The 15,785-nt window shown below is 38.0% G+C and overlaps 2 protein-coding genes across 3 annotated transcripts in view; one reads left to right on the top strand and one right to left on the bottom strand.

The window, feature by feature from the left end:
• Window positions 1-2,379: 2,379 nt before the first annotated feature.
• On the bottom strand, window positions 2,380-10,042 carry cep57l1 (centrosomal protein 57, like 1). 2 transcript variants are annotated; one of them, XM_038281632.1, is made up of 10 exons: window positions 9,751-10,042; window positions 7,890-8,055; window positions 7,517-7,800; window positions 7,215-7,316; window positions 6,660-6,737; window positions 3,890-3,976; window positions 3,716-3,787; window positions 3,382-3,629; window positions 3,166-3,310; window positions 2,380-2,957 (listed from the first exon to the last, which is right to left on the bottom strand). In XM_038281632.1, exons 1-10 carry the CDS (start codon window positions 9,769-9,771, stop codon window positions 2,748-2,750), a joined length of 1,413 nt encoding a protein of 470 aa, XP_038137560.1. In that variant the 5' UTR covers window positions 9,772-10,042; the 3' UTR covers window positions 2,380-2,747. The 2 variants fall into 2 exon arrangements, with proteins under 2 accessions (XP_038137560.1, XP_038137559.1); XM_038281631.1 differs by having other exon boundaries at window positions 7,215-7,328; window positions 9,751-10,017.
• Window positions 10,043-12,474: 2,432 nt separating this feature from the next.
• The window catches only part of sesn1 (sestrin 1), a 91,030-nt gene continuing 87,719 nt past the window's right edge, over window positions 12,475-15,785 (top strand). Inside the window, exons 1-2 of the mRNA XM_038281629.1 lie at window positions 12,475-12,586; window positions 15,353-15,672. Coding sequence (XP_038137557.1) covers window positions 15,391-15,672 — 282 coding nt within the window. The 5' untranslated portion in view covers window positions 12,475-12,586; window positions 15,353-15,390. The remainder of the gene's footprint in view (window positions 12,587-15,352; window positions 15,673-15,785) is intronic.

Here is a 15,785-nt window from a genome sequence, read left to right as displayed (position 1 = left end):
GTTTTTTTTGTGTGTTTTTTTTCTACTTTTACTAAAACAGCAAAACGACCCCAGACATGTCTCACACTGATTTTTCTCAGCTGCTGTTAATTGGTAATCGCCAACTTTTTTTCTTTCTATAGAGCAGGCTTTTCTGCTTGTTTTGCATTGCCAGCAGTGGCTTATGCCTTCCGTCTCTTACGTAATGGAGTGCACCAGCTGAAAACTGCCACCAGCGCTGCAAAAAGCTGTCTGCTGCTAGCCTGACCAGCCAGTTAAGGCTCAATACTCTCTGGTCTAACATAGACCAGACCAATCACAGTGAGGGAGGCTGGCCCAAAATCCAACTGTACTTTACTGTAGCCAAAACATCAAGATTACGCCTATAAAAGAGAATCCCTTTAGTATCTCACTTAAGAGCTGTTTTTGTAAATAAAATTTCAACAACTAGCACCTGAAAGAGCTTTTTGTTTTTAAAAAAAATTAAACTGTTTCCTCTCACTTCTTCCAGCATTTGAACTCTTGACTACCCATTTCTTCCTGCCTGAAATGTTGAATATACAACATAAATCAGTCTGGCTGGTCGGCTTGTCTGTTGCTCCCTAAGGAATGGATGAAGTGCAGGGAACAAATTTTTTGGTATGTCATTTTTTTTTTTTTCTCCAAACAACCTTGCCATTAATACCCTCATACTTTTTTTTGTAGTATAACCTCTTTATAAAAAGGTGTTAATGCCCATCAAATGGAAAACTGTCAGTTAGCTGTCTTCCCCATGACTAATGTGGCCATAATAGCTTTTATGTTCCATATCCTGATGTGATGATCAGAGAAACTATATTGTTTTTCTGGCTGTAGCCTGTGATCATTAGCAAACACTTAGAATCTACCTGTGTACAAAGGGCAGTGATATCTGCTGACTATAAGTATTTCAATAAATGCAGATGTACTTGTAATCAATGATAAATGGAAGAAACAACTAAAAGAAATCTGCAGGGAACAGTTTGTTTTCTGTTGTTGCAAAAGTTAAAAAAAATCCAGAGAAACTAGTCTCATTCATTTGCTTCATAAGTTGTATCCACCTTATGAAGCAAAAAAACACCACTAATGCAAATGCTAGAGGGGTGTGTGTTGCCTGTAGTCCAGCTGTCCATTTTCTTAAGGTAAATAATCAACAGATCATAATTCAGGTGTCTAGGAATAAAATGACTTTTTCTTCTTGAGCAGCTTTGGCAGATCTTCCTCTGCTAAGGACATCTCATTGAGTTTATACCTTGAATAAGACTGGTTTGATTCTCTTGCAGCAAAATTCTCTTTTGTTTTGTCAAAGCACACCTCTGTTATTTAGACTTGAATTTTCAGTCACGAGGTATCGAAAGTTGCACGGTCGGGATAGGCACGGAAAGCTGCTGCAAACGAGGGATCGTACCTCCACTAACCTGATTGTGGTGTCCAGCCGTGCTCTGTAATCTAATATAGGGTGCAGTAAGACAATGGATTGGGCTTCATCTCCGTTGGCCACATAGTAAACTCCCAATCATACCAAGAATACCAGAACCAGCAAATGTCAGCTGCACAACAATCTCCATGCAGAAAGCCACAAGCTGCTTTTTCTACTTGTAGGGTTGAATTGGAAACCTGAGGACACATTAATATCCCAATCCATGTAAACATGGGGAGAAATTCAGGAATGTTATGAGTATGGTTGTCAAAAGTATCGATACTCAAAAAAGTATCGATACTGAAATGTTGTATCCGGATACAATACTCGTTTTAAAAAGTATCGATACAGTGCCACCACCAGTGGCACTTAAGCAGTCATTCATCTAAAGTGCAGAATAGAGGAAAATGCACTTTCAGAACACTGTCATTGAATAATTCTGTGCACTTTTCAGTTTTTTTTTTTTTTTTGTAAGAGGTGCAGCTGCTGAGAATAATTTTTGTTTCTTAACCAGTTTGGCTAGTGTCATTGCTATGTGTGCCAAGCATAGCCAAGGAAGGAACACTTAATTTAATTTTTTTAAGTTTTTTATCATGCTTGCTTAATATTGTGCACAGCATAAAACCTTTATTGTATTTAATTTATTAATGAAAATATTTCTGTAGAATTTGGAGTCTTTGTTATTTTCCTTGTGGTATCGAAATTGGTATCGAGTATCGAATATGTTCCTTAGTATCGGTATCGAGTTGAAAAGTTAAGTATCGTGACAACCCTAGTTATGAGGTGGTTAGACATTTGCTTCTTCTGTCCATAACCTAGAGAAATAAAAAGGTCTTGTCATGCGACCAGTAATATAGAAAATCTTGATCAAATTTTGCTTTGGTCAAAGCTTACTCGGCTTCTGTTGGGTTTTTCATTGAGAAATTGTAGAAAAGAAAAAAATCTGAATAGAACAATTTCTCTTTTCTGTTATGGAACTGCTTTATTTGCTAAACATCTCTTCAAATTAATGCTGCAGGACTGCCATCTGGTGGTGGATTTGATGAAGTTCGGAAGTGACAAGTCAATTTTCAATGTGAAAAAATGTTAAATATCCAAGAGTATGCTTTATTAAAATTGAGGATCATTAAAACATTATCTAACCCATTTTACCCATCAGCCTTTAAGGGCTTCCTGTTAGCTGAGTCATAGTTGGTATGCTGATAATCCATCAACAGACTTTATCTCCAACTGCATGTCTCTGACAGGCTGACTGAGGAGGAGTATAAAAGAAAAAAAAAAATCCAGGGAAAGCCATGTCCTCCAAAGAGCTGTAGGACAAAGAAGACACTCATGTTTCCCAGGAGACATCGTCCTGCTTTAGACTGCTTCTGAACTTCTTGGTCTCCCTGAGGAGCTGCAGGTTGTTGTGACTCGCAGCACCTTTCCTCCCAGTTTTCTGTTTGGCTTTAACGGGTGATGGGACAGGTGGCTTGATCCCAGTCACCTTCCTGACCGACTGATCCTCTGTACGCTGCTGGCTCTGTGACAGCTTTTGTACCTAGAGTGAAGAAAAAAAAAAAAATGCACAAGATTTCTACTCAATACCATTTTAATATCTTTTTGGAGGTTTCAACAACAATGTTGGTATGAAAAATGGGTTTATTTGCATGTTGTAGAAATACAACACCAAGCAGGAAGTTGGCAAAGATCAATAATTAACCAACCAGCAGCATAAGAGTGAAGCTGTTATTTTTAGGTGCAAGTACCGTCTGCTGATGTTTGCGAAGTTTGGTGATCTGGGCTTCCTTCTCCTCCATCTTGGCAGAGAGCCTTTCCAGTTCTCGCTTCAGGTCTTCACGATGCTCATCGTCTTGGTTTGCTTCTATCTGATGCTCTAACTCCTGATACTCACTGACAAAAAACAATATTTGTAAAATATGAGTTTAAAAACTTTTTTTTTTTTTTTTATAATGGGTACTTACAAGCTCATCTGTCCAAGCTCATCCTGCAGAGCTAAAAGCAAGTCAGACAGTAAAGTCAGCGACTGATCTGCAGGTGGACTGTCTGACTGCGGAGCAGAATCAGAAAACTCATTTTGAAGGTTTTTTTTGACTCCACATCCAGGTCTCTGCAAGGAAATCACTCGCTCACAAAGCTGAGGATGGTGGTGCTTCATCATGTGGAGGATGCTCTGAACGTTGGCGTGCACTGAATGGCTCGGGCTTGTCGACTACGGTGGGTAGAGGTAGACCGAATTGAAAAAAAAAACTAAGTTATGAAAACTAAAATCCGAGCAGAGCAGGAATGGTGACTTACTGTTCCTATTACAAAAGGCATCTTCTTGTGCCTCGGGCTTCCTGATGGGAGCTCATCTTGTTTTGAGGTTTTCTTTAAAAAGAAAAAGAATAAAATCTGATGTTGAAACTATGATGTGCAAACGGTTCATATAATGCAAGCACTGGCAGCAGATTGGCAGAACAAGCCTCCCACCTGATTTGTCTTTTTGGTTTTCTTCTGCTTTGTGTCTTCAGTAGGCGGCAAGGTTAAATGAAGGTTTACATCCAACTCCCTCCGTAGCTGCGAAAGAAAATTATTTTGCTGAGTTTGACTAATTAAATAAATGTAACAGACTTTCCAGCTTGTTTTCTTGGTCAGACCTAAATCAAACAAAAATGAAACCAAAAAAATAAAAACAATTCCTATAATCACTACTTGGTATAGACTCCGTAAACCAGAATTCTAAATCAAAACTTTGAGTCCAAAAATTTTTTTCAACAAGCTTGTTAGCTCATTCATTAAGGTCCCATAGAGCACTAGCTTTAATAGAAAAAATAAAGCTTTAATCTACTGTGTGAGTGAGTAATTGTTAGCCACTTAGGAATTTAGCTTTTTGTCTGCAGACCTGTTTAGATCAACCTTGCTTCCAAAAATCCCAGTCAATAATAGCAAAACAATGGTTCAAACAAGTTTAACCTTAATGTCTTTGTATTTTTCCCCAAGAAGACTAGATTTTTACTTATCAAAAAAACTGCAAAAGTTTCCCCAATTTGATTTTCATTTGTTTCTTTATGTTTTTTTGTTCAGTCCAACCTCAACAGAATATTTTCTCTTATTTGGAAAGCCACTGAATGAAGAAATAACTACTTCAGGGTTTATACAGGAATAAGTAACTGTTACTTAATGATCTTAGAAATAATTTTATTGCCATCAACAAGTACCCATGACTCATATACACTCACCAGCCACTTTATTAGGTACCCCATGCTAGTAATGGGTTGGACCCCCTTTTGCCTTCAGAACTGCCTCAATTCTTCGTGGCATAGATTCAACAAGGTGCTGGAAGCATTCCTCAGGGAGTTTGGTCCATATTGACATGATGGCATCACACAGTTGCCGCAGATTTGTCGGCTGCACATCCATGATGCGAATCTCCCGTTCCACCACATCCCAAAGATGCTCTATTGGATTGAGATCTGGTGACTGTGGAGGCCATTGAGTACAGTGAACTCATTGTCATGTTCAAGAAACTAGTCTGAGATGATTCCAGCTTTATGACATGGCGCATTATCCTGCTGAAAGTAGCCATCAGAAGTTGGGTACATTGTGGTCATAAAGGGATGGACAAGGTCAGCAACAATACTCAGGTAGGCTGTGGCGTTGCAACGATGCTCAATTGGTACCAAGGGGCCCAAAGAGTGCCAAGAAAATATTCCCCACACCATGACACCACCACCACCAGCCTGAACTGTTGATACAAGGCAGGATGGATCCATGCTTTCATGTTGTAGACGCCAAATTCTGACCCTACCATCCGAATGTCGCAGCAGAAATCGAGACTCATCTGACCAGGCAACGTTTTCCAATCTTCTATTGTCCAATTTCGATGAGCTTGTGCAAATTGTAGCCTCAATTTCCTGTTCTTAGCTGAAAGGAGTGGCACCCGGTGTGGTCTTCTGCTGCTGTAGCCCATCTGCCTCAAAGTTCGACGTACTGTGCGTTCAGAGATGCTCTTCTGCCCACCTTGGTTGTAACGGGTGGTTATTTGAGTCACTGTTGCCCTTCTATCAGCTCGAACCAGTCTGGCCATTCTCCTCTGACCTCTGGCATCAACAAGGCATTTCCGCCCACAGAACTGCCGCTCACTGGATGTTTTTTCTTTTTCGGACCATTCTCTGTAAACCCTAGAGATGGTTGTGCGTGAAAATCCCAGTAGATCAGCAGTTTCTGAAATACTCAGACCAGCCCTTCTGGCACCAACAAGCATGCCACGTTCAAAGTCACTCAAATCACCTTTCTTCCCCATACTGATGCTCAGTTTGAACTGCAGGAGATTGTCTTGACCATGTCTACATGCCTAAATGCACTGAGTTGCCGCCATGTGATTGGCTGCTTAGAAATTAAGTGTTAACGAGCAGTTGGACAGGTGTACCTAATAAAGTGGCCGGTGAGTGTGTGTATATATATATATATATATATATATATATATATATATATATATATATATATACACATACATACATAAATAAATAAAACAAGGCAAAATCCTTTGTCATCTTTACCATCGACAAGTTGCAGGTCTCCAATTTGTTTTCTAGACACTTTTGTTCAAATTTGCATTTTTCCTTTCTATAGGTTTTTCTCCGCCTCGAGCTACTTTTCCGAACATGTGGCTTTACGATCACCTGGAAGCAGTTCCGCGCAAACACGCTGAACCAGTTAATTCTAATCTAATATATCTGACGAAATTGTTTTCTAACATTTTTTTTCTTCTTTAAATAAACCATTTTTTAAAGCCACTATAACCACATTTAATGAATTTTAATGCCAATTAAGGCCTTAATTAAAAAGATAATTTAATGACTTAATTATTTTTAAAGACCCGCAGAAACCCTGTACTTAAACTTTAAAGGTAACCTATCCTTCATATGTTGCAGCTGCATGTTCAAACAGCGTGGTTAAGGACATTTATTCCAATACATTTTCAATTATTCGGTTAGAAGCATGTCTTTAATCTTAGGCAAAGCATGTTTATTTGTATAGCACAATACAGTACAAAGACAGTTTTAAATGCTTTACACAAATAGACAAAATAGAATCCAAAACTGATACTAGCAAGAATCTAAGCGGGCTTAGTGTGTTTATCTGACAAATAGCCAAAATCTATCTCTGAACCAAATCTGAAAATCTTATGGTTTATTTGTAGCAGGTTACTTGTTAGAAAGACATTTTTAAAAGAAAAATAAGGGTGAGACTGACTGACCTCCTCTGCTTTCTCCTGCACCAGTTTACGTTCATGTTCTTCTTTTAGCAGCTTTTGCTCCAGAATAGCAAGCTTCATCTGAAATTCAGGATATAATAATTAAAAAAAACTACATGTCAGGCTCTCAAATGCCTCTGTAACCCATGCAAATGTGTTGCTGTATTTGTTGATCAGCTTTTTTTCTGAAGGATTTTACTGATCTAGTGGGGAAAAAAAATGAACAGCCCTCCGTAGACTAACTAGTTCAGAAGCCAGTAGATGAATTCGTCGAATAAAGGGGAACCATTTAACCTTTAAGATTTTTCAGGGCATTTAAAGAGAAAAAAAATTATGTGAGTTCTTGGTTTTTATACATTTTTCCTATTTTGTTATGACACCAAATAAATTCTGCTTTAATGTGTTCACAATCATCATATGTCGCAGGTCAGGCTCAATAATAAAAAAAAAAAAAAAAAAAAAACTTGACTTAAATCCTACCAGAAACGGATCAATGTTAGTCCATTGCAGATAATCTAAAGTACAGAGTAGACTCTGCAACTAAATGGAAACTGTTACCTCTGCCATCGTTTGGGTTCTACTCAGTTTGAGATACTCTGATTCCAGTTTCTCCAGCTTCTCTCGTTGATTCTGGTTGTTTGAGCTGCTTGGCTGTTGGCTCTGCAGGGAGGCCTATAGTTAATAATAAAAAAAATAAAATAAAAAAAAATGTATAACATAATTCTATACTTTTGCTGACTGAATTTCCCAGACATGTAAAACTATACACTAAACTTTTCCAGAAATCAATTCTGTGCATTTGTCTTGTGTTTTTTTTTTTTTTTTAAACCTATAAGTCTTTTGAAAAGTTACTATTTTACCTCGTTTCCCATCAGAACGTGTCTCTCCTTTTTCACATTCTCGACCATTTTCCTCATGTAGTCCAGCTGCTTCTCGAGGACTTTGCAGCGAGCTTCTGCAGACTGCAGCTTCAGGTCCAGTGCCGACCCTGACAGGTTGGCTTCAGTTCGGTTGTGTGACGCCACGTCCTGCTGATGTTTAGGAGAATCCTGAGAGAACTGAGCGTAACTCCTCTCTGCTTGCTTCCTCTCCAGCTCCAATCTCCTGATCTTCTCCTGAAGGGTCTTCAGTGCATCTACGACAGCTAATAGAGGTTTAACAGAAAATTGTCACAAACAGATAAGATTTTGACCGGTAGCTAATAATAAAAATAAATAAAAAAAGCTTTCACACCTTTGCTGTCTATACCACAAGTAGTCTGAGACAGGCGCCTGCTGGTCTGGTCCATGTTGAGAGGTGAAAGAGCAGGAAACTCCTGATGTTTAGAGACTGACAGAATCCTGTCTGGAGGCTGGTAGTAGCTGCCGATGTAACTGTTTTTGGAAGGAGAGTCTAAAATCTGAACACAACAGGGTCTTTTATTTAGAGACTGAGAGCAGGCAGAACCATTGTTTTTCCTCATCAAATCGAGAGGCTTTCTGTAGAGAAAAAATATGCTAAATCCAAACAATTTCATGGCCAAATATGAAGACAGCGTATCATCATTTCAACTGTTTGCCTTGATATAACTTTGCAGTCAGGCTGTCTTGTACCTGAATAACTGGTGTCTGCCTTGAGATTTTGCAAGCTTATCATGCTCAGATTTGTTATGTTTTGCAGTCTTTGTAATATTATGCCGAGTGGCTCTAGCAGTGATTAGAGCAACAATGAAATTATATGAAGTTCAACATATTATCCTTATAAAACAAACATAAGTTAAATTGGATTACTTTAAAGTTTTGAGCCCTTAATTATCAGGGCAAATTTACAGATTCACTGCGATCAGCCAAGTGTGTTTAGGGTTATAATAAGAACTTGGAAAAGGGGGAACTGACCTGCCGCCATTTTTCAAAATTTCTGAAATGTTACATAATGCAGTATTTTCTATCAATTTGCATAAGAGGTGATGACGTTCTTGGACAGACCTGATTCTCAATAGAACCATTTTAGTGTCTTTTCCATTTTGTAAGAGGCAGAAGCCTTTAGAAAACAAAATAATTGTCTAAAATATTTGCATTCTAGCTTCGATTCCCAGCCCGGGGTCTTTGTGCATGGAGTTTACATGTTCTCCCTGAGCATGCGTGGGTTCTCTCCAGGTACTCCGGCTTCCTCCCACAGTCCAATAACATGACTGTTGGGTTAATTGGCTTCTCTAAATTCTCCTTAGGTGTGAGTGTGTGCATGAATGGTTGTTTGTCCTGTGTGTCTCTGTGTTGTCCTGCGATGGACTGGCGACCTGTCCAGGATGTACCTCGCCTCTCGCCCATTGACTGCTGGAAACAGGCACCAGCACCCCTCGAGACCCCAATTGGGAAAAGCGTGTTAGATGATGGATGGAAATATTTGCATTTGTTATAGAAAGCTGCTTAAACCTGTGTGTTTATTCTATACGTACAGGTTTCCCTGCTTAAATATTAAAGTCTGTGACATTTCAATTCTGAAAAATGTTATTTACTGCAATATTTGATATATGGCTTTTATAAGAGCTACAATATTTCTCAAAACAACAAAAAGCATTTCGTTTAATAGGTGGTCTCTCAGCTTTAACTGGTCAAAGTTTGCATAATTTAGCAAGCAATAATTTTTTTTTTTTATGATTGTTAAGATATTTCATACAAATTCGGTTGAGTTAGAGTTTAAGTTTAATGCGAAAATCTCATGTGTAAAATAATGCAGCCCTAGACGAACTGAAAGGTTGGTTCTCTCCATATTTTGAATGCTGTTTCCCTTCCTGTTTAAACGTTTAAAAATGTTGCACCTGAGGTACACTATGAAAAAAGCTACCAATTAAACGTTAGAAAACATTTGCTTCAAAGTAGGTAAAACAATTTTGTTTTTGTTTTTTTGCAAGTTTGTGGAAAAACCATCTTCACATATAGAGATAAACATATTACTGGGAGAAACAGCTTTACTGTACTATAGAGCATCTGTTATATTCGTTTAAAACTAAGGACCGACATAAATGAACCAAAAGAGAACTAACAATAACTGTAACAAATTTAAGCTAACGCTAGCTAAACATATTAGCTCCAAACTATCGTTACCTTATCGTTACCTTATCGTGATGGGTTTCCATCCTGTAACAAGTGAAAAGATATGTTGCCAACGTCGTCTAGGTAGCACACTATCTGTTAACTCAAAGTAAAAAAACAAAACAAAAAAAAAACAAAAGAAAAAACAACGGCGTTCTGCTGCAAGTTTGGTCAACACCAAGCGAGCAGTCCGCCGATATTAAAGTTCCCTCCATTCACTCGCTCCCTTCACTATAGTTCCTATTCCATGGAGAGTTCCACACCTTTTAAGAGCACACCCGACCAATGTACTTAAATGATTTCTTAAAATTCAAAACAAGCAGATCAATACATAACATTGATTAGTGGTTTCTAGATGCAGATTTCGAAACAAAAGTTATATATTACACAAGCGCAGGGAGATAGTTATCAGGGCTGTCAACTCTCACCCATTTGGGAGTGAGACTCACCCATCTCAGTTTCTTCACACACTCTCACTCCATATACCCAATTTCTCACACTAAAAAATGACACATTAAAACTCAACTCTGTTCCACTTATTTGTGCATAAAAATACCATGGTGATTAAAATGCAGTTTACGTTTTTAATACAACCTTACTTCTAACACACAAGGACCATGTTTTGCTCACAAGTTAAATAATTATTGCTCGTCTAGTTTAGTAATCTCCGGTTGGCATTTAGGAATAATCAAACCAACACAAATATTTTAATTCTCAAAGCTTCAAGGTTTACCTCTTAAACCCATAGGAGGTCCACAAAAAGAGAAAGAACCATTGCATTTAATTTTTTAAAAGATCAGCCACCAAAGAAAAGACCAACTGCATACAGAGAGGATGTGCAGAACAGCTCAGTTATCCTGGATTCCAAAAGGAGAAACCAGAGGGATGTTCTTCTTTTATTATTACTTATCTTATTCATTTACTTTTATATTGGTCCATCGAATATGTTTAGAAACTTTATTTCCATCACACCTTCCAAAATGAAACACCCAGAGAAGTGCTGTCTCCTCTCACGGTGAGTTTTTATAAAAGCTACAGCCTCCTAGAAGGTCTGAATTGTTTAGCCGTTTTGTCAATTGTAAGTTTGACTGTAACTAATAACATAATGAATAAGCTATTCATACACAGTGTAGTTTGCATAGGTTTCGATTGCACTGGTTCCTGTATCAGTGCCAGTAATCCAGTAATAGTTTATTAGTTCCCCATTGTTTAATTTACTTAATTTACAAAATTGTGAAATGCTTAGTTTAAAGTATATTTAAGATGTTAGTATTTTAGTAGGGCCCATTCTGCTTTACTTCAATTCTCTAAAAAAATCACCAGAATGAAGAAAATAATGTACAATGTGAGAAAAAAAAATCCACATAACTACGGACCACTTAATTTTACTCAGTAACATTTACTGTGCTATAAAAATTCCCCATTTTGCCACTCTGAAAATCTCCAACCTATAGCTGCACCTGTCCTCATGTAACCCTGACAGGGTTAACTGTCCAAACTATTTCAAAATCTCCCCCCAAGGTTTGGTGAAAAGTTGGAAGCCCTGAGTTATGGTTATGGCATCTTTAACAAATAAACTTGTAAGACATGAAGATGGAAGTTGTGAAGGGAAACCTGTGTAGAGGCTGGCAATCATATGTAAGAATGGCGCAGAGAAAGTCTAGACCCAAATCCCGGTTAAAATCTGCAACAAGACATAAATATTAAGCAAATATTCAATAAAAAAAGTTGTTGTTTTTCCAAAAGTGGAAAGTTCAAAGCTGGCCTATAGATGCAAAAAACAGAATAAAGCAAGACATATAACCTAAACCTTAAATCCAGATTTATTTTCACCGTAGTTGAACATTAAAAATTGAGCTGGTACAACATTTTCTTACACAATCTTTTCTGAAATAATGGTGTATTTATAACATTTGGAATTGCTAAAAGCTTCCTGGATGGGAAGCAAAATATCTTCAAACTTGGATAACACCAACAGGGTAGTATAATAAGACTAATACATCACATCTTTTCTGCCAGATCTCACAGGTACAAATTATAATTTTCAACGTTTTAAGTGTGAAAAAGGCTTATGGCTCTAAGACAAAGAATGCTGCATTGTATAGCTTTAAAGGCGTAATAGATGTTTTATTGATTATCAGATGGATATAAAAAGAAATACATTTCCTAATTAAACCAGCCATGCTTTCAACAGAGCAACAGGTTAAGAAAAAAACATGGGCTGCAGAAAAGAGCTTGCTAGGACACGAACATCGATTAATATGTACTGTTTTGTTTTCTGCCAATTCAGATTATTGCAAAACACATACACCTCTCGTGCAAACAAATTATTTAAAGCTATTTCTCGAATTAGTTGTGTGTTGTTGATTCTTTGTAAACAGGCAATTAAATAAAAAAAAAAAATTAAACAGCAAATATCTTGAATGGAAATATATAGCATTCCCTCTTCCTTTCCTCTCCCCTGTTTTTCTGACTGCCTGTAATTTTGTGATAAACAAGAAAAAGAGGAGGGAGGAGTGGCGCTGTTCTCCGCGAAAGGGATGATGGGATATGTAGTTATCAAAAGATCCCAGGCAAAGCAAGCAACCCAAAGTAAGACTCCAACTCCCTTAGATCCTTTCTTAAATGTCTAGAGGTTCCCGACTAACCAATCAGCTTAAATAACTCATACAGTCACCGCCCTAATATGGTGTATGAGTTCGCTGATTGGTTAAAACTATGTGCCTGTAGAATTTTCACCATAAACGCTCCTCCCACTTCGAGTTGCTACCTTTTATCGTTTCTGCCCTGTGAGTCTGGTCAGTGTTGAGAGGCAAGGCGACAAGTAACGGTAAAGCAGCTCCGAAGAATGAGGACAAAGTGAGTATTTGTTACTGACACTATTTCTTCTTGGCTCCCTGTGAAGACTTGGTGCAAGCTGAACTTTTTCTCATTGCGGCTTTTGTTATACTTTACGGGTTGTTTTTGAGTGGAAGCACTGATATTAAAGGAAGAGGCTCTCAGACACACTGAATGGACCCAAATAATAGGAGATGTGTCAAGTTATCATTACAAAGGAGAGTTAATGGGATAAAATACCTAAATTATGATACAAAGTCTGTTTAATTTAAATGCCTACATGAGTTTAAGATTAGTGGGGATAGATTTTATTATTAAGCATACTTAAAACTATCAGTGTTATTACAGTAGTTATGGTTTGGTTGTGTCTTCTAAATAAGCCCGTTTAAGACATGATCAATATTTCTTGATAATAAATTGTTAAATAAATCTCCTGATAAATGACTTAATGATGCATAATAACTGGATTAGTACCAAATTAAGTTCTTAGTGTATGTTAAAGGTATAGGAGGATATTTCATTTCCGGGTGGATCATCAAAATAAGTGGTCCTCCTAATTGTCAATCATTCTGGTGTTATGTTTACGTACTTACGTGCTTTTCCCCTTAGCTATCTTTTTGTGGGCATGTGCACTTTCAGCAGTGGTGTCAAAAGTTCACACATTTGTTACTTGAGTAGAAGTATAGATATTGCAGTTTAAAAACACTCTGGGAAAAGTTGAAGTATCAACTTGACCTCTTTACTCAAGTAAAAGTGAAAAAGTATGTGCTTCAAAAACTACTTAAAGTATGAAAGTATAAAGTAACCTTTAAAAAAACAAAAACAGCCAGATGCCACTATATAAATTGAAAGCTCTATTTTTCAACTTTTTCAAAAAATTCTTTGAGATAGGGCAAAGGATGAGGGAAATCTAGTGGGTCTCCGTCTCCATCTTCCAATACGCTCTCGCCTGTGTCCGACCTTTCAGACATTTCAACATCTTTTTCTGAATCCAACATTGTAGCATGGCATAGAGAATTCACGTTTGCAGTTTGAAGAACACCTGCTTGCTTCTGATGATTTCCTTTAGTTAACCAATGAGTGTTTGCGTTATATGACTCATCCAATTACAGTAGTTTTCACTAGATGTGGATGGAGCCAATGATCTGCATCGCATGGCGCACATGGCGTGAAATAAATATTTATAACCTTTAAACTGAAGCCAAGAGTAACGAGAGTTGTTTTAAAAATGTAAGGAATAGAAAGTACAGATACTTGTGTAGAAGTCAGAAGTAGGAAGAAAAATAAATAATGAAGTAAAGCATAGATACCTAAAAAGTGTACTTAAGTACAGTAACAAAGTATTTGTACTTCGTTACTTGACACCTCTGACTTTCAGGCATATATATGTAGGGATCTATGCCTTCACACAGTTATTGAACTCGCCTTTCTCACCGCGGGTCTTGGAAAATGGCTGAGGGTCGTAAGAGAAAAAGTGTCTACGAAGTGTATGAGAAGAAAAGAAAGGCCTCAGAAGAGGCAGATATATCCTAGAATGCTTTGCGCGGAGAGCTCTCCTCGCAAAGCATTATGGGATTTGCTGTCACAGCGGCCTGCTGTCGTCATAGGCTGTCGCTATCCGACAGCAGCATAAAGAGGGCGCAGGCACCACGCAGTGGGGGAGAAGTTCAGTGACAAGCGGAGCAAAAAGCAGTGATCATCTGTGCAAACAGTAAGTTCAATGAGTTCACTATAAAGTCCACTATATAGTCCTCCTCTATATAATGATTGAGGGATTTAGCAGTTAGAGCGGATGTTCGGGTACAGGATTGTGGATGCGCTTTTTTTTTTTTTTTTAAGGGGAAAGGGCGGATCTTTTCAAAAATTTGCATAAAAAATCCTCCCCTATACCTTCAACTTTGAGAATGAAGTTCTACTCAAACAGAACAAAATTTTTTACAAGCTTAGGCATGTAGACTTACACTTAGGGCTTAGAAAGTTTCCACGCACCGTCCCTGCTGTTTAACATGCTCTAAATAAGATGTCAGAGAAATTGCCATTGTAATGGGAGTATTATTATGCACAGACTAACACATTGATCCCCCCTCCCTGATCTGTTGCTGAGCACTGCCAGTCAACTAGCTAAAAAGATGGCTCCCCCTCTTTCCCTTGCTTACCGGAAAGACAAAGTCGGATGATTTGAAATATTTTCAGAAACAAAACACTGTAAAGTTGACAGACTAATTTTCAGCTGATAGAAGCTTTTTTTTCACATGCAGTACTGTATGAAAAATTAATACCCTGAGCAATAAGCACAACTGTTAATGCATTTGGAAGGTGCTTAACATTAATTGTTATTTCTATGTATATATCAACAATACTGTAATAAATAAATGTGATGCTTAAAATTAGTATAACTATCATGTTTCAAATCCTTGAGGAAAAATAATGCTTTATTGTGGAGTTTTTGCATTCTAGAGATAGAAATGGCAAATTCCACCACAAATGGAAGTCTTTTTTGATTATATAAAATCATTTAAAAGGAATATAAAATAATGTAAATATCAAAATTACGTTATCCTGACTCTGATTTTATGATTGGAAATTGATTTTTTTAGTATACTTTACATCTGTTTTGTAGTAGGTTTGTTTACAAGCCCCCAGTGTTAGACTGATAAAAATCTCAACCTTTGCCTTTCTATCTTAAACATGTGCCTTAAATATTACAGTTTTTTTGTTTCAAGTTTACTCTTGGTACCAGAAGTTTTAACACATGATTAAAAACACATTGATTTAACTTGTTTTCAGCCTGTTGTAAGGCAGCACAAACATTGGTCCTGCACACAATGACTGAGATGCAGCATCAGGAGTCTGTGGGGAGATGGGATGGGCTCGGCAGCCGTGATGTCGCCTCCAGAGCTGAGGCGATGGAACTCATCTGCCAGGAGGTCATGAGAAAAGTGGAAGCCATCGGCCCTATAAAAGCCGCCACCCCCTCGCCCCCTGCTGTAGGAACCCTTCCCAACAGCGACCTGAACGACATCCTGGTTCACCTTCTCATGCTCTCCAGACGGTGCCCCTTTGAAGATGTCAGCGTGCGTTGTGCTCAGCTCCTGCGAGACATCCAGGTAGGAGAGCTGACAAGGCTGGGCAGCTTTTTGTTATTCTCCAGTGTTAGTTTTATTGTCACTGCTGCCACCTGCCTTCCATCTTTCCTCACCTTCTTATAAGCATTGCAAAC

Source organism: Cyprinodon tularosa, unplaced genomic scaffold (genome assembly GCF_016077235.1).
Source record: "Cyprinodon tularosa strain WSP-4 unplaced genomic scaffold, ASM1607723v1 ctg173, whole genome shotgun sequence".
NCBI classification, from domain to species: domain Eukaryota; kingdom Metazoa; phylum Chordata; class Actinopteri; order Cyprinodontiformes; family Cyprinodontidae; genus Cyprinodon; species Cyprinodon tularosa.
Note: the sequence above shows the minus strand (reverse complement) of the source record. Positions and strands in the feature narration are given on the sequence as shown.